This window comes from Rhineura floridana, chromosome 10, assembly GCF_030035675.1.
Source record: "Rhineura floridana isolate rRhiFlo1 chromosome 10, rRhiFlo1.hap2, whole genome shotgun sequence".
In the NCBI taxonomy this organism is placed as follows: domain Eukaryota; kingdom Metazoa; phylum Chordata; class Lepidosauria; order Squamata; family Rhineuridae; genus Rhineura; species Rhineura floridana.
In genome coordinates, this window is record NC_084489.1 from 57,784,228 (window position 1) to 57,810,727 (window position 26,500).

Genomic DNA, 26,500 nt, shown 5'->3' on the forward strand with positions numbered 1-26,500 from the left:
TTGGTTCAGCCCAGAGGGGAAGACTGGAGTCTGGATGGGAGATGAAGGCAAAGGTTCTTATTTTACTCTCCTGTCTTTCTTCTCTCATTCTCGGTGCCACCCCATTGTGTCAAACTCACTAGTACTGTTTTGGTTTCCCTTTCTTGAGTTGGATCTAGGCTTAGTTTTAATTAGGTTCCACTGAAATCAGTGTGAAAAATTAGTCATGATTTCATTTCTGTTCAGATGAACAAGGGCATCTACAGTGTGGTTCCAACCCTTTACTCTGAACATTAGCATGGAGCACAAGCATAAGAACAGTACAAATTCAGAGGCAAAGGCCTGAACATTGGCCTTTCTGCACCCTACTGCATCTAGCTATTGGTCTTGAGAGATGCTTTGGTGTTGGGAAGCGTTAGGAACATAGGATGCTGCCGTACACTGAGTCAGACCCATTGGTCCATTTAGCTCAGTATTGCCAAGGTGGACTAGCAGCAGCTGTCAGGGTTGCAGACTTGGGACATTGCCAGGCTTATCTGGAGATACTGGGAACTGAATCTGGGAACTTCTGCATGCAAAGGAGATATTTCATCCCTGAGCTACAGTCCTTCCCCTACGTTGCACCTTAACACTTTGTGGTTTAACTTGTGATGGCCAGTTCATCCCCCAAAGCCTCTTATCTGCTGCCTCCCCTTTCCTAAGTAAACCTCCACCTCACATGTTCTTAGAGGGAGAAACAATCCTGAGGAAACTGGATTTGAATAGAAAGATCAGGGGAATAGAGCTTTGTCAGATTAGTATGTATAAGAAATCTTAATGGCCAATGTTCAGGCCTTTGCCTCTGAATTTGTACTGTTCTTATGCTTGTGCTCCATGCTAATGTTCAGAGTAAAGGGTTGGAACCACACTGTTCATCTGTACAGAAATGAAATCATGACTAATTTTTCACACTGATTTCAGTGGAACCTAATTAAAACTAAGCCTAGATCCAACTCAAGAAAGGGAAACCAAAACAGTACTAGTGAGTTTGACACAATGGGGTGGCATTCAATGCTAGTTTTACTCAGAGTAGACCCATTGAAGTTAATGGATGTGACAAACTTAGGCACATTTATTTCAATGTGTCTACTCTGAGTAAGTTGAATACAACCCTAGGGATGTCAGAGAATTCCAATAAAAATGGGAAAGGAAGCAGAGATTGCTGCAGTTCGTGTGTTCGGCTGTGTTCATGAAAAAAATCAGTCAAGTGAATACGACTGGCATTCATTCACATAATTGTTCTTGTTTACACATAATGTTGTTGACACATAATGAGGTTTTTAAAAACACTGTTTTGATGTTTCAAATGAATGCAAGTTACACAAGTTACATAGTTATGTAACTTACACTAAAGAGCGTCAGCAAGGAAAATACTATAATATTTGACAGAAACTCAACTGCAGCAGAACGGAAACAGCACTGATTGTGATGAATACAGGTTGGAATGGAAATCACTGCCTTCTTGCATCCCTATCTGATATTGATTAGAGTCACAGGACTGGAGGACATCTGGTTACAACATCTAATGCCCTGCTCCGGCATCTTCTCCAGTCCAGATGACAGTATATTGCAGGAATGGGCTGTAAGCAGAGCTGGGTCAGAACAGTCTTTTACATGTTGTCTTCACCTTCATCATTGTCAAGAAGCCAAATTTCAGCTTTCTAGATTGTTTGGCAATAGCTCCATTGTTTGGGAGTGCACTTTGAGTATCCCATTTTGAGGGGAAAAACTATAAATGCCCAGTTTTCAGATTTTTCTAGGAACCATTCTGTCTTGGGTTATGCATGTGCCAAATTTCCACACTTCCTGATTGCTTGTCAGAAAGTAACGAGCAAATCTGATACTCTCACAAGCCCCCAAGTGTCTTTACAAACATAAGGCCAGCACTTTTACTTATAAATGAGAGACCTTCCTGTGATTCCCAGGTTTTGGGCCATTCTATAACCACAAGGTTTCAACCTAATACAACACTCCCACACCAGCACATGACCCCCTATGACATTTTTGTATATCATCCTTATTAGATCTTGTCCCTTGTCTGTTGTTTCCAGCTACTGAATCACCGGATGATATCAAACATGTTTAGTATTAGCACCCAAGTATATGACTATAACATTTTTTGGCTAGTCAGTCTCATGCCGTTTCTATTACTTGAGTTCATGAGGTTGTCCCATTTACCCTATATAATTTCTTGACCCTCATCTGTAGTAATAATACTGCCTCCCTATTTGGGTTATCAGCAAATGTCATCAATGTACTCCTACTTCCCTTGTACTTGCATTCCCTATAATAAAATGGGTCCCACACTGGTCCTGGAGGAGCTCTATTAATTACTTGCCTTCAACTTAAAAGTCTACTTTCTGGCAAAAGCAAAAAAAGAGAAAGTCTCATTTCCTTTAACCAGTTCCTAACCATTTTACTATGCCTGCTTATACCCATGTTTTCCAATCTGATTGGTTACCCTCTATATGCTATTGCTGAAATTTAAATTTCTGTTGTATTTCCTTTGGGGTGACATTTGGCTAAAACTCTTAAAACAAAAAAACTATTTAATGATCTAGCTATATGAAAAATTAAGAAAAGCTATTTAATGAATGTATATGCATATGACAGTCTTTAAGATAAATTAGAAGGAAATGTAACGTTAAAATGTTGACAATAAGATCCTATAAATACTCTGCCTTTTCACATTTTCTAAATTCTGGAGAGTGAGCATTCCAAAGCTTATATTAGGCAATTTAGCACCTCACACCTCAGGAAGCATTGCATGCTCAACTGCTCATGTCCAGGCAAGCTAGTAAGCATACTGTATATAATTTCTAGAGAGATCTTGAATGAACACCATATCCTGTCTTCCTCATTAATTTGATTTTATCAGACCATGGAGCAATATCCCACAGGGTCCGATTGATGGATGAGCAGTTAAGGGTATTAGCCATTTCCAAAGACCCTTTACAGTAAAGGGTCATCAACCATTAAAAAAACCACACTTTATTTCACCACTGTATACATTTAGTTCAGTTTTAGGCCTATATTACTAGCAGCAACCCCACCACAGGGCATTTCCTGGGAATTAACATCTGCCAGAACTTAAAAAAAAAAACCACCTTGAACTGTGCCTTGGGCCTCTGAATCCCCACAGCCGCTTCTCAAGCTCCAAGAAGTATTCTGGAATTCAATTTCGATCACTGAATAGAAACTGAAATTGTGTATGTGTATCTGTATGTGTGTTCGGGAGGAGTGGGGAATGGTACAATGTCTTATTTCAACATCCACAGAGCCATTTGTGTGTGATAGAAGAGCACTCATACAATGAGCAGTCAGCAACAACCTGAAAGCGAATCCTCTGGTATTGTCCAGACTTCTCTGGGATACAGACACCTATTTATGTTTTCCCTACTCATGTATTCTGCTGGAGAATTCTCAGTTCAATATCCAGGTGCAATATTTCATCCATCAGAGAACAAGATTTAAGCCTCCTGTGCTCAAACACTCAGTTTTTGCAGGAAGAGCAGATATTAGTAGTATAGAATTGCAGAAGAGGTAGTAGCTATGCAACAAACAGATCTGCCTCCAGATTTGTTTTCCAGTAAAACTTTAGCCTTATTCAGAAACTGCCTTCCACACCTAGGGCTAAATGCACAGAGAGGGAACAGAACTGTGTTTCATTCTCTGCCTCTAACGTATGAACATCGGAAGTCGCCTTATACTGAGTCAGACCACTGGCCCATCCAGCTCAGTATTGTCTACACTGACTGGCAGCATTTGTTTAGGATGTCAGACATGTGTCTCACCAGCCCCACTTCCAATGTTCACAGAGTGCCCATCTAATCACATCCAGCTGAATGTGTCTAGGTGCTCCATATGACCGGGACTCTTGTGTAACAACTGTGGGTCCTGATCTCATGGAATACCTACCTATGTCCAGCTGAATGCAAGTTGATGCCCCTATGGAGATGTTTGTGCTCAATATGCAGACGTCAAGTAGGTGGGGCAAGTAGCATAAACTATGTCAGGGCAGGGTGTGTTGCCCTTATCCATGTATTTATGAGTAACATGTTATTGGAACAAATATAAAACATGTTTCCCTCTCTTCAGCGCTGTAGTTCACAGACCAGTGGAGGCTAATCTATTAAGTCAGGTTGCGTACTAACCCACCAACCCCACTCTGCTGTCACCTAGCTCCCACCTGTCCACCTTCTTTCTTACACCCAGGGCAGGGGGTGGTTGTGCTACCTGTAAGCTTCCTCTTCCTTAGGCTGTGTGTTGCACTTGTAGAAGTCAGCAGGGAGGAGGATGGGGACAAACTAGAATTAGTTGGCTCTGCTTGTCATTGGCTCTGCCTCCACTACTCTTCGGGCTCCCTGCATTTCATCCCACCAGTCTCGAAGGGTACCAGCTATCACTGCACAGAATGAGGTGATCAGGGATCTAAAGAGCTTCATGATCTTAGCCTACCATTGCACTGATATCTTTATCACTGTCAGGAGGACCAGGGGGACCTAACCTTGGTATGTTTAAACACAGAAGTTCAATTATGATATTGAAAAATCAGACCTCTTGTTTTGGCCATTGAAAAACACATGAGTACCTGGATGCAAAATAGTTAGGCACTTCCAACACACATTTGAGAACAGTAACTGTCTGCATACTAGCCAGACACATGCAGAGGTAATTTGGAAAGCACACCAGTCTCCCAGCCCACCTAAGTAGTAAAAAACAATTTAAACGAGTTCTTGGTAGGCATGTTGATGGATGATGCTGCCTGCTTTGGTCTCAATGAAGCACAACAGCAGAAGTCAATAACCCACTCCAAAAGATGTAAGGTGGAGGCCAAGCAAGGTACATAAGGACAAAGAGAGAGAGAGAAAGAAACTTGCATCTGGCTTGCAGGTGGGAATGTTGGAGGAGGAAGAAGTGAAATATGTTGTTTTAGCCACATGGAACGGTTACCTGCATCAAGTAGGGTTCTTATTTTCCTCTCAGATGATCCAGCCTTTGAAAATGTATTAGCTACTGCACCAGAGAGCCCAGCCCCATTGAACTTCATCTTGTTGAATTATGTTTGAGGGATAGCTTTCCTTTTCAGGAGGGAGTGCCAGTTGCTGGGAATCGCAAGTGGGGAGAGATCTGTTACACTAAGATCCCACTTCTGGGCTTCCCACTGGCATCTTGTTGACCACTGTGAGAACTGGATGCTGAACTAGATGGGCCATTGGCCTGATTCAGCAGAGCTTATGTTCTTTTGACAGTATCATCAACCTTCCTAAAAGGGAGAAACTGACAAAAATCTGCTTTCCTTAATTGAGGTCTTGTGGTAGTTCTGAACTTTGCTCCCCCTAATTGAAGCGCACTGTGAAATAACATTTTCTGATCATGTTATTGTAATAATGTTAGTCCTGCTTCATTGAAAATAGGGACAGAGAGAGGGAGGTTACACCTCATTTCCACTGAAGTCAAGCCACATTTAGATGGAGGAGAGTGAGGAATGTAATGTTGCCATTGAAACGTGCACTTTGGGACTTCATTAGCACTCCTTCTCAGCTTGAGATCCAACTACTAGGAACCAAGCAACTGCCAAGAAAATGCCCCTGAACGAATGTACGTAATAAAAGTCATGCAATATTTTACTCCGAGAATACATTTTGTAAAAATGTGTTTACCATTGCCTGGAGAGAGACCATTATGCATAAATATAATTTATAAGAGGTAAAATTTTCCTGAAGACTGAATGCAACCTGATGGCGTTCTCAGTGAACCTCATTCCAGGTATTAATTTGTTAGGATGTGTATTATCTATTTATTTAAAAGGAAATGCTTAGAGGAATTCAAATAAGAATAAGACAAAGCAAAAAGCAAAATTGGGTGGTGGTAGTACAGAAAATGGAAATGGACTGCCTTCAAGACGATCCCGACTTATGGCGACCCTATGAATAGGGATTTCATGGTAAGCGGTATTCAGAGAGGGTTAACCATTGCCTCCCTCTGAGGCTAGTCCTCCCCAGCTGGCTAGGGACTGCTCAGCTTGCCACAGCTGCACAAGCCAGCCCCTTTCTTGTCCGCAACTGCCAGCTGGGGGGCAACTGGGCTCCTTGGGACTGTGCAGCTTGCCCATGGCTGCACAGGTGGCAGGGCACGTAACCCCTGAGCCACTCACTGTGGGGGTGATCTTTAGCTGGCCCTTGACACCCAGGAGAAACGAGTGGGGATTTGAACTCACAGACCCTGGACCAGGCCAGGCTCTCCTCCCCACTGTGCTATACCAGCTGTTGGTAGTAGAGAAGCCCTAGCAAAATACCCTTTATACTAAAGGATGGAGAACCACTGGCCCTCCAGATGCTGTTGGACTCCAACTCCCATCAGCCCTAGCCAGCACAGGCATTGGTCAGGGATGATGGTAGTTGGAGTCCAACAACCCAATTCATAGGGCCAGACATTCCCCTTCCCTGCTTTATACTGTTGGGTTTACGCTATGCAGTCAGGAATACAAAATATTGCAAGAATGGATTATAAGAATAAACAAACAGTGACCACTCTTAAATATGAAATGTAGAGAAACCCACTGGGCTATTACTTTTGCATCTTTGTGGGCCTGGATGTGCTTGGGACCATGTTTCTAAGAATGACTACACAAGCCTCAGCAACACAGCTGAAAATGAGTTGTTATTAGAGATTCAGTAGAGATAATAATTGAAGGGAGGAAAAGCTTGGAAGGGTATCACAAGGAAGAGATGGTACATTTAATTGCACATGTATGAAATTTAGAAGGCTGTGGATAGGAATTCAAATTTGGCATCTAGCTGAAGTGCGCGAACTTGACTGTTATAAATTAATGCGATTGCTAACACACTCTCCACCATGGTTAATAGTTTGAGAATGGGCTGTGGGATTGCTTATTACCTTCAGAAAATTCTTCTTTATTTTAACCATGGTTTAAATATTTTGACGGCAGTTACGTTAACCATGGTTAAGGCTAAAACAGGGTTCCCATGTAACCAGCATTTGAAACTAGAATTTCAAGCTGGTGAGAAAACCCTGGTTAAGTGGAAACCTATCTTGCTCTAAATATGGTTAATGCTGCTGCTGGAATGTTTATCCATGGTTACAGTCGGACAGTAAAATTTCCTACTGAGGAAGGAGGATGTTGTCTCCTTCAGACAATAAGAACTGTGAAGTTAAAATCTACCTTAACATAAATACAGTGCTCCAAAAAATGGTTAAGGTACAAGCATATAATGCAATATTATAAAATAATATAAAAATTTTAATATATATATAAACAAGCAATATAAAATCCTTATAGGTGTTCTCATATAGTAGTACAAAGATGGCAAAACAATTTTTTTGTAAACAACTCAGTGCCCATTGTGATGTTCCTGTATTAGTGTAAATAGGGTAAGTGCTGTTTGTATAGGAGATACATGGTAAGTAGAATGAAAGAGGAAGGGGGAGTGAATGGGCAGTAGAATGCTGGATGATTGGCTGAATGTTTAAAATGGCTGACAGTATAAAAGGAAGTATGACAGGTAAATCTGGGTGGATAGGTGGTGAACGTTGGAGTGGATGTTGATAGGTTGTTTTGGTGGGTTTGAGAGAGTTGTTTGTCAGGAGAGCGTGGAGAAGGAGGGGGGTAGAGTTCGGATTAGTATTAGATAAAACCATATGCTTATGTGCCTTATGAAGTAATCTTGTTATCTTTGTTATCTGTGTTATTTAATAAATACTTAATTTGGTTTACCAAAGGCCTGATCCTTGGCTGGGGTTTCACAGACCAGAAGGGAGGGTGAGGTAAATAACCAAGGCTGAAGGGAAACTATAACAAATGGTGGCAGCGGGGAAGGGAAGAATAACACCACAAGTATTCAGAGCAAACCAGAATTATAAGCAGTCTGAGTAAACCAAGGGATTGGGACAGCTTAAGCACGCAGTCACAGAGGTAACCTAATTGAGGGAGACTCAGGCAGAGTCTCTGGGACTACTGGTTATAGGACGTGACTGGTGGTGCTGCCTAGCAGGGGGATCTGTTGAGATCTGTGCTAGAGCGGGGAGAGAAACCATAAGAGAGGACAGTCCGGACTGGTGGAGTCCCTGGTGGTGCCTAGTGACAGGCAGTAACCACGAGCAGGTAGGAACCTGACAGGGAGAGCCAGGGAAGGACGCCTCACACCCATACACAATAAAGAATACACAATACACAATAATATGGTCAAAACAATATCAATATGGACATAAAGGGCAACTTTTAAACAATGGCCAATATACATAACTCAATGCCCATGGAATGCAAAATGTATAAACTAGCCAAACTCGTTTCGACAATTAGTCTTCTTCAGAGGCCTTCAAGATGGATAGCCAAGAGGCTAGACTCCAAGCAGGGGCACCCAAGGTGGAATGGTCAAAGCTGAAACACCAGACTAAGATGCATCCAAACTCAGAGGAAGGCAATGGTAAACCACCTCTGAGTATCTCTTACCACGAAAACCCTATCAACAGAGTATCCAAAATGCAACACAAGATAGTGCTGGAAGATGAGACTCCCAGGTCAGAAGGCACTCACCGAGCTACTGGGGAAGAACAAAGAACAAGTACGAGTAGCACTGTGACTAATGACGCAGCTGCGTCAAACCCGAAAGGAAGCCCAGAGGCTGATGTGCACTGATGCGAAAGGAGAGTCCGGAGTTGTATGATGCACACAATAGGAACATGGAATGTGAGAAGCATGAACCAGGGAAAGTTAGAAATTGTCAAGCAAGAAATGGAACGCATCAACATTACAATACTTGGTGTGAGCGAACTAAAACGGATGGAAATGGGACATTTCCAATCAGGCAACTACAAAATATTTTATGCAGGAAATGAAAAATTAAGAAGAAATGGGGTTGCTTTAATAGTGAGAAGTGATGTAGCAAGAGCAATTAGGAGCTGCAACGCAAGGTCTAAGTGAGTGATATCAATGAGATTAAAAGGGAAACCTATCAACATAACCATCATCCAAGTCTATGCTCCGCCAGCAAATGCAGAAGAAGAGGAATTGGAGAGATTTTATGCAGAGGTACCAGAAGAAATTGATCACACACCAAAACAAGATGTGCTGATAATCATGGGGGATTGGAATGCAAAAGTAGGGAACAGAGAAGAATTAGGAATTGTGGGGAAATGGGGCCTAGGAGACAGAAACAAAGCAGAAGAAAAAGACTTATTGAATTCTGTGAAGCCAATAATTTGTTTCTTGTGAACACATTTTTTGAACAACCGAAAAGACGACTATACACATGGACATTACCAAATGGTCAATATAGGAATCAAATTGATTATATAATTGGTAGCAGAAGGTGGAGAAGTTCCATACTTTCTGCAAAAACAAGACCAGGAGCAGACTGCGGTACAGATCATGGTCGTATCGAAAATCAGAGTAAAGCTAAAGAAGACCAACAAAGCAATCATAACGCCAAAATACAATTTAAATAACATCCCAGAAGCATATAAAGATCAAATAAGGAACAGGTTTGAGGCTTTAAACTTAGTTGACAGAGAACCAGAAGAACTATGAAATGAAGTCAGAGGCAAAAATGCAAAAAGACAAAACCTCTAGTTAAAAAGAGAGAAAGACCCCAATGGATGACTGAAGAAACTCTTCACATGGTTAAAGAGAGAAGGAAAGCAAAAGGAGATAGAAACACAGTCAGAACCCTAAATGCTACAATACAGCAACTAATACGTAGGGACAAAGAGAACTATTACAATAGTTACTGTATAGAAATAGAAGAGGACAACAAAAAGGGTGGAACAAGAGCCCTGTTCCAAAAGATTAGAGAAATGAAAGGGAAATTTAAACCAAGAGTAGGGATGTTGAATAATCAACAGGGGAACACACTGAATGACCAAGATGAAATAAAAGGAAGATGGAAGCAATACACTGAAAAACTCTATAAAAGAGATGCCAGGATGACAGATTCATTCACGGAGGAACCATATGATGAAGAACCAGAAATTTTAGAATGCGAGGTGAAAGGTGCTCTTAAAATACTTGGAAGAAACAAATCACCAGGAATAGATGGCATACCAACAGAGTTGCTACAAGCTACTGAGACTGAATCTGTCCAAATTTTGACTAAAACCTGTCAAGAAATATGGAAAACTAAACAATGGCCCACAGACTGGAAGCGTTCCATATACATTCCAATTCCAAAGAAAGGGGATCCCAGGGAATGCAGTCATAATCGAACTATTGCCTTAATATCCCATGCAAGTAAAGTAATGCTCAAGATTCTACAACAAAGGCTCTTGCCATATATGGAGCGAGAAATGCCAGATGTCCAAGCTGGATTTAGAAAGGGAAGAGGTACCAGAGATCATATCGCAAACATACGTTGGATAATGGAACGGACCAAGGAATTTCAGAAGAAAATCACCCTGTGCTTTATAGATTACAGCAAAGCCTTTGACTGTGTAGATCATGAAAAACTATGGAATGCTTTAAAAGAAACAGGGGTGCCACAGCAACTGATTGTCCTGATGCGCAACCTATACTCTGGACAAGAGGCTACTGTAAGGACAGAATATGGAGAAACCAATTGGTTCCCCATCGGAAAGGGTGTGAGACAGGGGTATATTTTATCACCCTATTTATTTAATCTATACGCAGAACATATATGGAAAGCAGGACCAAGAAGGAGGTGTGAAAATTGAAGGGAAGATATGCAGACGATACCATACTACTAGCAGAAACCAATAATGATTTGAAACGAATGCTGATGAAAGTTAAAGAGGAAAGCACAAAAGCAGGACTACAGCTGAATGTCAAGAAGACTAAAGTAATGACAACAGAAGATTTATGCAACTTTACAATTGACAATGAGGACATTGAACTTGTCAAGGATTATCAATGTCTTGGCACAATCATTAACCAAAATGGAGACAATAGTCAAGAAATCAGAAGAAGGCTAGGACTGGAGAGGGCAGCTGTGAGAGAACTAGAAAAGGTTCTCAAATGCAAAGGTGTATCACTGAACACTAAAGTCAGGATCATTCAGACCATGGTATTTCCGATCTCTATGTATGGATGTGAAAGTTGGACAGTGAAAAAAGCTGATAAGAGAAAAATCAACGCATTTGAAATGTGGTGTTGGAGAACAGCTTTGCGGATACCATGGACTGCAAAAAAGACGAACAATTGGGTGTTAGAACAAATTAAACCAGAACTATCACTAGAAGCTAAAATGATGAAACTGAGGTTATCATACTTTGGACACATAATGAGAAGACATGATTCATTAGAAAAGATAATAATGCTGGGAAAAACAGAAGGAAGTAGAAAAAGAGGAAGGCCAAACAAGAGATGGATTGATTCCATCAAGGAAGCCACAGACCTGAACTTACAAGATGTGAACAGGGTGGTTCATGACAGATGCTCTTGGAGGGCACTGATTCATAGGGTCGCCATAAGTCGTAGGAGGCACATAACAACAACAACAAGGTAAAATTGAGTTATGTATATTGGCCATTGTTTAAAAGTTGCCCTTTATGTCCATATTGATATTGTTTTGACCATATTATATATTTCGTTCTTTATTGTGTATGGGCACTCAGTTGTTTACAAAACATTTTTTTGGCCATCTTTGTACTACTATATGAGAACACCTATAAGGATTTTATATTGATTGTTTATATATATATTAAATTTTTAATATTATTTTATAATATTGCATTTTATACTTGTACCTTAACCGTCTCCTTCAGACAAGGCACAAGCTGTAAACTAAGAACAAAGTTTTGTTGCAGCTCATTGTTTCTTTGGAGTGAGAGAAACCATGAGCCCAGGTTTGGATGACAAGTTAAGTCAAACCATTGTTTAGCCCTAGGTAGTGCAGAAGTAGGAGGAACAGGGGAAGAATGCAGCATTCCCCTTCAAGAATCCACATGTTTACGCATTCACCCTAACCCATGGTTTGGCTTCACGTTATATGCGAACCAGGTCATTAAGTCTGCACAAATCCTCAAATGAAAATACCACACACACGCACACACACACGTACGTTAGAGGCAAAGTACACAGATGGTTTATGTTCAGAAAAGCAGCTGCTGGAGGCTGCCATTTAGAGTGGAAAAGTAGTGCGGAGTTGCTTAATCATGTCCTCCTTCATTCCTTCTCAACTCCAAATCTTCCGGCAAGCAGCTCCCCCTCCCTGAAATATAGGGGGTGGGGAAAATATGAAGTACGCCCTTCCCTTGTTGATTCTCCACTTCAAATCACAGTCTTCCAAAGCAGGTTTTTCAGGGCATCACCCCATATGTTTGTATATGCATTGTTTACCTCTTGACTAGAGTTTATTTTATAAACACATCAGATATCCCATAAATTACATAGATGGAAAACTAATATAAGCCATAGTGGAAACATAATGCACTCTCTCCAAATAAGGCTATTCCTTCTTTGTACAAATTAGGCAATTAAGAACATAAGAACATAAGAAGAGCCTGCTGGATCAGGCCAGTGGCCCATCTAGTCCAGCATCCTGTTCTCACAGTGGCCAACCAGGTGCCTGGGGGAAGCCCACAAGCAGGACCCGAGTGCAAGAACACTCTCCCCTCCTGAGGCTTCCGGCAACTGGTTTTCAGAAGCATGCTGCCTCTGACTAGGGTGGCAGAGCACAGCCATCATGGCTAGTAGCCATTGATAGCCCTGTCCTCCATGAATTTGTCTAATCTTCTTTTAAAGCCATCCAAGCTGGTGGCCATTACTGCATCTTGTGGGAGCAAATTCCATAGTTTAACTATGCGCTGAGTAAAGAAGTACTTCCTTTTGTCTGTCCTGAATCTTCCAACATTCAGCTTCTTTGAATGTCCACGAGTTCTAGTATGATGAGAGAGGGAGAAGAACTTTTCTCTATCCACTTTCTCAATGCCATGCATAATTTTATACACTTCTATCATGTCTCCTCTGACCCGCCTTTTCTCTAAACTAGAAAGCCCCAAATGCTGCAACCTTTCCTCATAAGGGAGTCGCTCCATCCCCTTGATCATTCTGGTTGCCCTCTTCTGAACCTTTTCCAACTCTAGAATATCCTTTTTGAGATGAGGCGACCAGAACTGTACACAGTATTCCAAATGCGGCCGCACCATAGATTTATACAACGGCATTATGATATCGGCTGTTTTATTTTCAATACCTTTCCTAATTATTGCTAGCATGGAACTTGCCTTTTTCACAGCTGCCGCACACTGGGTCGACATTTTCATCGTGCTGTCCACTACAACCCCGAGGCCTCTCTCCTGGTCGGTCACCGCCAGTTCAGACCCCATGAGCGTATATGTGAAATTAAGATTTTTTGCTCCAATATGCATAATTTTACACTTGTTTATATTGAATTGCATTTGCCATTTTTCCACCCATTCACTCAGTTTGGAGAGGTCTTTTTGGAGCTCTTCGCAATCCCTTTGTGTTTTAACAACCCTGAACAATTTAGTGTCGTCAGCAAACTTGGCCACTTCACTGCTCACTCCTAATTCTAGGTCATTAATGAACAAGTTGAAAAGTACAGGTCCCAATACCGATCCTTGAGGGACTCCACTTTCTACAGCCCTCCATTGGGAGAATTGTCCGTTTATTCCTACTCTCTGCTTTCAGCTTCTTAACCAATTCCTTATCCACAAGAGGACCTCTCCTCTTATTCCATGACTGCTAAGCTTCCTCAGAAGCCTTTGGTGAGGTACCTTGTCAAACGCTTTTTGAAAGTCTAAGTACACTATGTCCACTGGATCACCTCTATCTATATGCTTGTTGACACTCTCAAAGAATTCTAATAGGTTACTAAGACAGGACTTTCCCTTGCAGAAGCCATGCTGGCTCTGCTTCAGCAAGGCTTGTTCTTCTATGTGCTTGGTTAATCTAGCTTTAATAATACTTTCTACCAGTTTTCCAGGGACAGAAGTTAAGCTAACTGGCCTGTAATTTCCGGGATCCCCTCTGGATCCCTTTTTGAAGATTGGTGTTACATTTGCCACTTTCCAGTCCTCAGGCACGGAGGAGGACCCAAGGGACAAGTTACATATTTTAGTTAGCAGATCAGCAATTTCACCTTTGAGTTCTTTGAGAACTCTCGGGTGGATGCCATCCGGGCCCGGTGATTTGTCAGTTTTTATATTGTCCATTAAGCTTAGAACTTCCTCTCTCGTTACCACTATTTGCCTTAGTTCCTCAGAATCCCTTCCTGCAAATGTTAGTTCAGGTTCAGGGATCTGCCCTATATCTTCCACTGTGAAGACAGATGCAAAGAATTCATTTAGCTTCTCTGCAATCTCCTTATCGTTCTTTAGTACACCTTTGACTCCCTTATCATCCAAGGGTCCAATTGTCTCCCTAGATGGTCTCCTGCTTTGAATATATTTATAGAATTTCTTGTTGTTGGTTTTTATGTTCTTAGCAATGTGCTCCTCAAATTCTTTTTTAGCATCCCTTATTGTCTTCTTGCATTTCTTTTGCCAGAGTTTGTGTTCTTTTTTATTTTCTTCATTTGGACAAGACTTCCATTTTCTGAAGGAAGACTTTTTGCCTCTAAGAGCTTCCTTGACTTTGCTTGTTAACCATGCTGGCATCTTCTTGGCCCTGGCGGTACTTTTTCTGATCTGCGGTATGCACTCCAGTTGAGCTTCTAATATAGTGTTTTTAAACAACTTCCAAGCACTTTCGAGTGATGTGACCCTCTGGACTTTGTTTTTCAGCTTTCTTTTTACCAATCCCCTCATTTTTGTGAAGTTTCCTCTTTTGAAGTCAAATGTGACCGTGTTGGATTTTCTTGGCAATTGGCCAGTTACATGTATGTTTAATTTGATAGCACTGTGGTCACTGCTCCCAGTCGGTTCAACAACACTTACATCTCGCACCAGGTCCCGGTCCCCACTGAGGATTAAGTCCAGGGTTGCCGTCCCTCTGGTCGGTTCCATGACCAACTGATCTAGGGAATAGTCATTTAGAATATCTAGAAACTTTGCTTCTTTGTCATGACTGGAACACATATGCAGCCAGTCTATGTCCGGGTAGTTGAAGTCACCCATTACTACCACATTTCCTAGTTTGGATGCTTCCTCAATTTCATATCTCATCTCAAGGTCTCCCTGAGCATTTTGATCAGGGGGACGATAGATCGTTCCCAGTATTAAGTCCCTCCTGGGGCACGGTATCACCACCCACAACGATTCTGTGGAGGAGTCTGCCTCTTTTGGGGTTTCGAGCTTGCTGGATTCAATGCCTTCTTTCACGTATAGAGCGACTCCACCACCAATACGTCCTTCCCTGTCCTTCCGATATAGTTTATATCCAGGGATAACCGTATCCCACTGGTTTTCTCCATTCCACCAGGTCTCGGTTATGCTCACTATATCAATGCTCTTCTCTAAGACCAAGCACTCCAGTTCTCCCATCTTGGTTCGGAGGCTCCTAGCATTAGCGTACAGGCACTTGTAAGCAGTGTCTCTCTTCAAGTGTCTTTGGCACTTGTGGTTAGGCCTGTGGTAATTTTGCTCTTCTGAATTTATATCCTGTGCCCCTGCTCTCACAATGCCTACTTCTAGGCCTACCCCTTTTAAAATTTCATCATTTCTTTGGTTTTTATCCCAGGGGGGAGGTTTATTCCGAACCGGACCTTTCTCAGCTCCTGTCGGGTTTCCCCCCTCAGTTAGTTTAAAAGCTGCTCTGCTACCTTTTTAATTTTAAGTGCCAGCAGTCTGGTTCCATTCTGGTTCAAGTGGAGCCCGTCCCTTTTGTACAGGCCCGGCTTGTCCCAAAATGTTCCCCAGTGCCTAACAAATCCAAACCGTTCCACCCGACACCATCGTCTCATCCACGCATTGAGACTGCATTGATGATTTGCTGGTTCAGCTAGGCTGACTACAAAATTTAACATATGTTCTTATGTGCTTCCAAGCTTTGAAGAAAAGCCAAAAACGATCCTGTCCCTTCTTGGCATTGATTCAACTGCCTTCATTATCTTTGTTGCCTCATTGGGAGACCCTGGGCTGCTTGTTTACCCAAACATGCTTAATCATCTCACTTCTTTTAAGTGCAGTTTGTGATAAAATTTTAGGTTTTTAGGTGGCAGACTGCAACATGCAGTGACAGATGTCATTTTAACATGGCAAATGTCATTTCAATACTGCAGAAAGTTAGACAGTCATTGAATACATTGCCAAAATATCTATATAATTAATTCATTCTTTGAAATTAAACATGCTGTTCTTTATTCCAAAAATAAATAAATAAATCAGAATGGATTAAATGCTCATCAGGAATACACTTTTGTATCTGGAAATAGCAGCTGTTCCATTATTATGTATCATGTCATATTGGACCAATTGGGTAGGGTACTTTGGAGAAGAAGAAAAAGTGCCTCTCTTTTTTTTTTTAATTCCTCCATCAGATATTTTGCACAGATTGTTGCGTAGACAGACAGGCAGATAAAGACTGTGCAAGGCAATTTTAGGGGAATCAGATATATTAATAATTCATTTTATGTGATCCCTGAAGTGTTTCAGCCTATGCAGATGATGGCAATTCTGGCAGGATTTACATAGTTTCAGGAGGAATGTTATTGCTGGATCTAATCTGCATGACATAGGTCTCTGCTGGTAGTGAATGGCGTGGTAGGGCAATGGCACTCACCTGACCTCCTGACAGCTGAGGTGCTGCTGCTTATTAAGAGGGGAAGCGGCAAGATGGCAGGGAGGATGGTACAGTCCAAATGCAATGGCAGGAGTGCTGTTACATCTGCAGTGTGCCAACCTCTCTGTTGCCCTGTCCCTTTCCTGGGAAACAGCAGCAATTCAGTGGTTGGGAGGTCAGGTGAGCACCACTGCCCAATCAGGGCATCTGCTACTGGTCCCTGCAACATTCCTGAGAGCCAAAGTCGCCCAGTGGATAATTGGAAATGAAGTCAAATGAAATTTGCCATAGTTTCAAGGCTGCTTCACACATTATATTTAGTTTATGGAATGCTCTCCTCAGGGAGACATGCCTGGTACCATTGTTATCTATCTTTAGGCACCAGGCAAAAGACATTTCTCTTCTCCCAGACATTTGGCTCTTAATTTTGGAAGGCTTTTGGAGGGTTTTTGATGTAGCCTCTTTGAGGAGGTGGGCTGTCCCACTGCCTTTTAGATTTATGTATGGTGTTTTTAAAAACGTTTTATCTGTTTAGTTTTTTATATTGGTTTTCATTCTTTGAAATGTAAGTTGCTTTGAGTTCACTATTGTGAAGAAAATCAACAAATAAATTTAATAAATAATAATAAAATAGTATTTCTTGGTATACTGTTTACTAGAAAAAGTCTAAAAATTAAGCATTTGTAAAGATTTCTCTTAAAAGGTAGGGACCAAGTTTGCATCCTAAAACAGTTAAGTTGCTTCCACATCATTTAGAAACTTCAGCCTTCTAGAAGGCCCAACCCAGAATAGCTGATTACCAGAGAACTGTGTGTGATATTTTGACTGTCTCTCCTTTGGAATGGATGGGATTCCCAAAGGCACTTCAACATTAGTTAGAAAGCTGAAATATGGTACATACAAAAATGGCATACATTGTGTTACATTTTAATGCCGAGACATCTAGTTTACCCCAAACTGGCCCTCTGGAACAGAGAAAACCATGGTGCACATGGAAGAAAGAATTGGGGTTTTGAAGTTCAGTTTCCCCTTCACACACTTGAATCAGGGTTAGACTGGGGGAGATGAGATTTCTAGTATTTTGTTGCTGGACTCCAGCTCCTATCAGCCTCAGCCAGCATGGCCAATGGTGAGGAATGATGGGATTTGAGTCCAACAACATCTAGACGGCCACAGGTTTCCCTATCCCTGACCTAGGAGCAGCCTGCAGCTATGCTTTCAGAAGCAAGAGGCAAGCTTCATTTTGTAGAACACAATACACATGCACACACAAACTTGAAATCCTTTCCATTATTTTAGCTTGCATTTCCTTACCTGTAGAAATGTTGAGGCCCACAAACGGGACCGTATTTTCAGTGCAGCACTTTTTCCTCTTTCTAAGAGTCCAACTGAACAAGTGATCATTAAGCATTCCACATTTGTGCAATTCTGTGTAAGAAATAATACAACATTCTAACTATCCTTTGGTATCTAGATAAGGTCATTAACAGATATTGTGTCCTGCATGGAATGTGCAATCCCAGCATAATGGGCTTTCATTTTTTAAAGGAAAAATAAGCTGAATTTATTTTTAAAAAGAAAATGAAAATGCATTACTTAAAATGCATATATACTGTAGTCAGAAGAAGAGTCTGGGTTTCCTTGGCAGGAAATTTCATTCAATATTCATTCACAATATTTTCATGGTTTATACTAAAAAAAACCCCTCCAACTTTCCCTGTAAACTTTAAAAATGAGGAAACTACAATTTTTTTGCTGTATTTTAGTGGTGTCTTCATTTTGTTGGGCTCTAACACACTCCTTGAGTAGGTGTGGAGATCATGAAACATACACGGACATGTCATCTAGTTACGCTAAGACTACAGAAGAAGTTTATGATGAGAATTATCAATAATGTAAGCAGTAAGGAGATTAGCAACACTGAGAGTTGATCAGCTAAAAGCGAGGATTGATTAAAGGGGTTGATGGAGCCACCTGCAACATTACATGACAGAATAAACACCATCTTGTAAGGCTTTTCTGCTATCCCTGACTCCCCAAACATAGAAATTGATGCTTTAATTTAGTTTCTGTAAAATTACACTCTTTCTGTAGAACTGTTATCTCAGGAGAGGATTTGAATGCACGTAATTGCAAACTGTCCCAAATGGCAGTGGAAAGTTAAATTTGTTCACAGAATTATACGACGTTATACAGAACGGTCCTACGTTAAAACTGAATGTACGATTGTGCTTTCTTAGCTCCCATCTACTTCCTCAGCAGGGCCTTGATTATACAGAACCTACTGAAAGCCAATGTTTAGAGGACGTGTTTGTTTAGTTTCTCTTATTTAATCACTCTTTAATCTAGCCTGATTTGTTTATTTCTCTGTCTTGTAGCAGCAAGTGAGGTATGTTTTATTTTTTAATTCATAATCGCACCAGACCAAAAAAGAGTCACATAATGAAAGGTTCAGCAGATACTCTTATTTTTTTCAGATGTATTCAACTTGCATGCTAAGGGTGATTTTGTTGTTGTTAATGTTGCAGGAATTGAATGAGCTTTTGGCCCAGGATCCAAAGAACCTCGCAACTACTTTTCTGCACTCAAGGCCCCCTGCATTCCGTATGGTAACTCTGCTTTTGAAACTTCCCTCTCTTTCAAACACTGTTTGGCATGGAGCTTGCTGTTAAGAGGGGGAAAATATGTCAAAAATTCAACTGTGCTAAGGCAAACCATGTGGCTTGCCAGAAGTAGCTTTTCTGAATCCTAGCCATGGGCTGCAATCCATGGCTGTAATGCAGCACAAGACTCTAGGTAAGCAAGATGTTTGTTCCTCTCCATGTTGGGGAATGCTCCATGTGCACAATGGAATTGCACATGTGGGGCATTCCTCGTCCAAGACAGAGAACATGGTAGTCTCTCAACAGAGCTCCTGTATGAGTACTGGAATCACTAAAGGGGGATGCTGAGGCAAGTAAACAATACAGCACAAGAAAAACGATGTGGTTTTCTCTCCTCTTAATTGTCTCTGGTTATTACTATCCAAAATATGATTTGTGAAAGAGACACCATACCAAATGCTGTCAGGCTAAATCCAAATACAATAAGCTTGGATCAAACTACTGAATAAAAGATATGGTTCTGTTTATTTTTACTATACAAAATGCAGATCTCCCACACAGTTAACATTGGGACTAACCATTTGCAGTTGTTGAATTTGTAACGGCAAATACAAAGATTAGTCATCGTGAAAGAGAATAGATAATGAGGCATTAACAGTTTTTATGGCAGTGTGGCAATTATTAAAAAGGTGGTCTCCATGGGATTTAGAATTCGTTTCAGTTTGGCCTTGATGATCAGAATAAGAAACCAAGGTAACTGAGAAGATACTCTTTTAAAAATCAAATTAAATCGCTTAATAATTTCAGGCTTTTCTCCTACAACAAAACAAAACTTGATCTCTCTGTTAAGAAAAGAGGTATGGAGATGTGCTTGTATTAAATTTCATGCAGAATCTAACTTTTTCTGTGCCATATTATTTTCTCTATTTGCAAAGTTCAGGGGAGATGGATGAACCTTATGTAGCCAAAATGGCACTATCCATGCAAAAGAGGGAGATATTAGCAGGCTTGATGCAACCCCATGGTTTGCAAAAGTATAAACAACAACAACAACAAAACCTTATGGAGAGAAAAAAACCCTGAAGGTGGGAGAAAACAACTCCTTCGCAAATCACAGAATGATTTTTTTTGTATCTGGAAGGAACAGCTGTTCCATTCTTATTTTCAAGAAACAATAAAATGAAAACTTAAATTTAGGTAATTTTGTTTTTAATATAAAAGAACTGGGAAACAAATAAGCTGAGTTCCCTTTTGGCAGCTACCCTAGCGGTACTTCTAACAGCTGTTAAACACAATCCCTCTTCAGGTGTTCCAAAAGAACACATGAGAGCTCAAACTGGGGAGGATGGATGGATGTGCACTGCACATGTCCATTTCATCCTGACCTTCCTGTATTGAGCGGGAATAACTGAAGAGAGCTCCTACGTGTGTTCAGCTGAATATACGTAGAGGCCATCTTGTGTTTAGCAACCCTGATAATGCAGGGTTCCTGACTATATTGAGGCTCCTAAGCCCATTCAGCTGCACATGTTTATGTCCCCTTCAGACTCTCCCACTCACTGTGCGAAGGTCGGGGATACAGTGGGATTGCCCGATGTGAATGGGCAATCCCTCCCTGAGATAAACGGCATGCAGCTTATTTGGGTAAAGAACCAACAACTCACAAAGCTCCCTAAGCCTGATTGGCCTGGGGCCCTTTTGCCATATCCTTAATCCCAGGGCTGGGTTTCTTGCCATGCTGGGCAGGCCTAAAACTCCTAAATCTAGAGCAGCTGGAGAAGGCATGTGACCCCCCACAAATGGGGCATTCCTGCCACAAAATCCCTTGGCACTGAACAGAGCAGGTGGGGTTGAACCCCCTACCCCATGACCCATTATTGTTCAGGCCTGTTTGGACTTTTGGAGTTATTCAACAGAGTTGGCCCTGGACCTTAATTATTTGGTTGGACATGCTTCCCAAGTGGGTTTAGAGGGCTGAGGGAGACCCTAGGTGCCTTAATCAGGCCTGTAAAAAAGTAAATAGGGAAATCCACCTTGCCCTTGCAGACTTGCATGGGGAGGTTGTTCTTCACCCTGGGGTGAAGTGTTCAAGGGTGAAACTCTGTCAGCTGAATGGAGTTCATTCGTCAGACTTGGGCAACAATTTCTTTCTGAAGGATCTGCAGTGTGCCCTGCATGACATTATTCCCTGCAGGTGGAGAAAAGAGGGCGAAGCAGAGGCTTGTCCTCTTCTGTGGCAGCTATGTGCGGGAGGTTTACAGATTAGGTTATTGGCGAGCACCCTTAGGCATCTTTAAGGTGAAAGGTGACACCGAAGACTGGCCTTTGGGTTTGTGGTGGTCTGTTGGCAGGGTAGGGATCTGGGCTAACCTGTGCTACCCACTCGGAGCTGTGTGGCACCAGGAGGGGGTGAGTCAGGAAGGCCTCCCTATTTATCTTTAGGGTAGGGCCGATGAAAAGGGGGTGGAAGTTAGGCACACACACACCCTTTTATATGGCAAGGTGGGTCTCGTCCAAGGGATTGAATATCTGGTTTCCCACACATGCACACTGCACACAGTTTGTTCATTTAATAAAGTTTATTAAAGTTAAGTTTAATAAACATGGGCCAATTTTTCACCCAACTTCACCTGTGTCTTGCCTCTTTATTTCATGATTGTGGTTGCAATGAGAAGCACACAGTGAGAATCAGGGGTTTTGCATGGATAATAGTGGATATCTTTAAAAAAGGTTCAAAACAGGGATATCATATAAACATATGAAGGTGCCTTTCACTGAGAAAGACCATTGATACATTTAGTCTAGTACTGTCTAACTGGCATCAGCTTTCCAGGGTCTTAGGCAGAGATTTTTCCTAGCCCTGTTACTTGAGATTCTTTAATAGGAGAGACTGGGGACTGAACCTGGGACCTTCCACATATAGTAGTGTAGTGGGAAATTCAGAAGTGCAGGGTCCCTTCAGGATTGTCACGTCATGCCCCCTCACAGTCATGCCTCCAGGATTCAATCTCTCTTCCACAATTACAGAATTATAAATCCAGAATAAAACTGCTGTGTGCATCGGCTTTCCCCCTCACCCCCACTCAGTCTCTCTCTCTATGGGGGCTAAACGTTGCCAGATATGTTTTAAGAATTCTGAAATGAAGCCAAGTGTGGGACTACGGTATGGGAGACCAAGGTACTTTGCCTTCTCACTTACCCTAGGGACCCATCAGCATGAAAGGGGATGCATGTGTTTGCTGCTGAGAAGAGTCTTCTCACGGACTGACTCACCTCCTTTCACTCTGATTGGCTCCAATCACCACAAAAGGACTAGGAAGCATGTTGTTAGGCAAGTGAGAAGAGTCTTCTCACTGGCTAACATGCTCCTCTTTTCACTGACTGGTTTGTACATTGGGACCCTGCTCCCCAAAAAGTAAGGTCTATACCTGCTTGCAACCCTGGATAGCTACACCCCTGTCTACATGCTAAGTATGTGCTCTACCAGCCTACCTATGGACGCTCCTTCACAATCCCTGAAAATGAGAGAAGCCTGAGAGATACATGAATCTGAGAAGCAAATGTTATCTCTGATTGTGCATGATGCTCACCACATTTGTATTACTGTTGGTAATTTCATATTCAGCTTAACACTAAAAATTGGCCCTCAGAACTCCAGATCTGTGTGGTTGATTGCCAGAAGTTTATTTAGACACGGGATGGAGTTATATGTGGTACCCAATAACTAGTACCTGAGTGTTTCTGCATCTAGTTCTTTGTTTACGTAAGAACAGATAGTTAAAGCTTACAGCATAATCCTGCCCCCCCAATACTAAGGGAAGTGGAATTGTTGCTGGCCATACCAACATCAGAATAAAAGCAATCCTCCACTCCGCCCCATCCTTAAAACTGCGTTCAGAAGCTTTCAGTATGTGGCACTACAACCTTCAGCTATCTCACCAGAACTTTTGCAGAGTTCTTTTGATACTCCACCACTTTGGCTTCCCTCCGTCCAACATAGTGAGGAATGGAGGAGTTGCGCAAAAAAGCAGCAAGTTCTGGAGTGTCCTCTGGGACAGCAAACTGCAAAGGGAAAGAAAAGAGAGCTGTAAACATACTCTACAATTGCTCTAACAGAGATCGTGGGTTTGATACTAACTTTTCTTCTTTTCATTTAACAGCTCTTTTCTGAAAGCTTATACTTTGCGCTCTTCAACCAGCAGGAGGATTAACTACTGCCCAGAAAGATGTTGTAAAATATTTTGTTTAAAAAGACTAGATAACTTCTTTTTTTTTTGCTGTTTGAATAACTCTTGTGATTATATTTTGTATTAGTTAAGCTCTTGGATCTCGGTTCTGTCCATTGTCATGCAGATGGAAACTGAGCAACACTCTACTGGTGTCTAGAAATCCTGTGGGTAGTAGTGAATAGTTTTACTGGCACCAGTAAATACTTTTGGTATGATCACTTTTTTAAAAAAAACTTTCTGGAAACCTAATTATTCCAATTGAGGTTTTCTGAATTGGGGGGGGGGGAACCCGCTGGACAAATGGCTCCAGATATAACATATGTTGAAGAAATCTTAGAACTAACATTTGTTTTTGTTGATATTTGGGTTTTTGTTCCTAATTACAATAATTATTTTTTATTCATTTTTGTTTTTCTGCAAATGGAGGATTTCGGAAGAAACAGAGAAATTATTTTCTGATGTGAGTCTTGCGACTAGAGTAAATCTGAACTTTTTTTAACAGGGTTGAACAAATTAAATCAAAACATTATACAGCTCATACTTTGATGCTGGCAACAAAAGTGATCTTGGTATTACTTCAGAAACAAAGAACTGGGAAGATCTCAGAGGAGAACAATGAAGATAATGAAACAATTTAGAACACATCACGCATAACAGAAAGAAGAAAGGCAGAAAGAAAAAGGCACAACCTAGTCAATAAAAAAAGAGACACCACATAAAGGGAGGGGCAAATCTGTCAGTTTTGGTTTCCCTCATTTTCTCCCTTTTCCAATCTTCAGTTCTCCGCATTTCCACATCAGTTTGCTTTTTTTAAAAAACCTTTTGAAAATTCATCAGCATTTTAGTGTGAATTTCTCTGAATATCATTTTTGTATACAATTTTGCCTCATATATTGCATTTTTATGCATTCCCCTCTAATGTAATGTCTTTTTGTACGTTATTTTCACCAATGCATGCATTTTTATGTACACAACCCTCGTATGTAAGTTTTTGTGCACATTAATTGGCCTGAGAACTGCATGGCACAGAAGTGTCAATTTTGAAGGATGACTATGTTTCAGTTCACATATTGTTTCAGAAAGTGTGAATTAGGTAAGTTTACCTTTAGATGCAAGCTGAATCAAATATTTGTCCCTTCCCCAACAACATAGCAAATGAAACTATGAGACTGGGTGTGGTCCTAGAGAATTCATAGCCTCTTTGCTCCTATGCAGGATCTTTACTGCCAGGCCACACTGAGCTAAGCCAATCTTTGGCTTAGCATGCCATGTGATCTAGGACTTATGGTTTAGCTCTCTCCTCACTAGCCAGGAGCTGCATTCTTCCCCAGGCATTTTTCCACAGAAGAAAATAATTGTATTACAATTGGCTCATGGATGGCTTAAATCTAGACCATCCTGCATTTGCCCAGGGACAAACTGAATGCTCCATGACATATTCGCCAACATTGTTCAAGCTACAGGAGGATTATTTTGACAAATTAAAAATGGACTTCCACAAGCATTGCTTGGGGAAGATTTTGGTATGAGGACAGGATTAATTCCGGTGTGTTTTGGGGGGAAAATCCACAAGCAACCATTTATACTCACAGCATAACACAATACATTTACAGTGAAATCCTAAACCATGTCTGCTCTGGGGTAAATCCTATTGAATTCAACTGGGCTCACTTCCACATAAGTGAGGTTAGGACTGCAGCCTCAGCCAACGATTCTCTCTACACCGTGGAAGAATGGCTACTGGTGCCTAAGAATAGATAACAATGACACCAAGAAGTTACTTCTTTGGGGCTGATTCAATCATACCAGCAGCTGCATTAGAGGTCACCTGAAATAAAACCATGGGAAAACTGCTCCACCTGCCAGGCTCTTCATGTCGAACAGTTTCCCTTGTAGTTGTGGCATCTTCACTGTACACCTGCAAACTAGCAAAAATTGAGGGTTTGTGCTAGTATCACCCAGTGGTTGGAAATAGATGGTAAGCCATTTCCTATGCTCTGTATGGAGCAGCTGCCACATGCTGTGGTCCTTAGATGAAAACAGTCTAGAACAGGGGCGGGGAGCCTCTGGTCCTCCTCATGTTGTTCTTGGACTCCAACTCCCATCAGCACCTGCTAGTATGGCCACTGGTGAGGGATGATAGTTGTTTTAGTCCAGCAGTTTTCCCATCCCTGCTCTGTGGGACTTCAATGAAAATAGTCTAAAACTACTTCTAGCAGTAACTTATTTGAGAGACAAAATTTAGAGGAGTCCAAATAAAGAGACGTTTACCATATAGGTGAACTAAGAAATTCCATGTAAACATCCTACCTTTATTTCCAAACTGTTGATTGCAGAGCTGGTTTGACACTGGAGAGGACCATGTGACTGAATGTGAAGGATGTAAAGGAGGAATTCCTTTCTGCTCAGAACTGGCCATTCCACATACAAGACAGTGTCATTGATGGCACTTGGTCCGACATTGTGCAACTATGGATTAAAAAAAATGAAAATAAATTAAACTAGGAACCTGCAAGCCAATGATTCTGCTTGTTGGTTCACATCAATTCTGTCCTCGCCCTGCCCCAATATTTTTTGGCTCTCGTTGTCAAGTTGCTACAACTGTCATAATTCCCTTGCTCCAGACTCTAGGCCTAGACACTAGTCCCACTTCCTCACTAGTCCTTTCTTTCCATGCCCACTTCCTTCTAGACAATTGTTCATAGGCCTTCATTTCTCTAGGCCTTTTGCATAGTTTTTGCCCCAACCTACTTTCTTCTAGACTCCTTCTTTCAACTCTGTATCTCCCTCATTGTTTCCTTGGAGTCTTGCTTCTCAGATCACTGCCAATGTTCTTCCCCCCCTTTTTTTTATTCAGTAGTGAATAAACTTTGGCCCTCTAGATGTTGTTGGACTCCAACCCATAAGCCCCAACCAGTATGGTTAATCATCAGGGATGATGGGAGCTGTAGTTCAGTAGCATCTGGAGGGCCACAGGTTCCCCTCCCTTTTTT

General features: G+C 41.5%; 1 protein-coding gene across 3 annotated transcripts in view; it reads right to left on the reverse strand.

Annotated features, from left to right (window-relative positions):
- ITGA8 (integrin subunit alpha 8) overlaps positions 1–26,500 on the reverse strand; it is a 216,116-nt gene that overhangs the window by 56,776 nt on the left and 132,840 nt on the right. For all 3 annotated transcript variants that reach the window (XR_009758065.1, XM_061586063.1, XM_061586064.1), the window contains exons 25-27: positions 25,818–25,976; positions 23,218–23,340; positions 17,990–18,103 (exon numbers count right to left, since the gene is read on the reverse strand). Coding sequence is in view for 2 of the 3 variants with exons in the window: in XM_061586063.1 (XP_061442047.1) it covers positions 17,990–18,103; positions 23,218–23,340; positions 25,818–25,976 (396 nt within the window). In the remaining variant the exon portion in view is untranslated. The remainder of the gene's footprint in view (positions 1–17,989; positions 18,104–23,217; positions 23,341–25,817; positions 25,977–26,500) is intronic.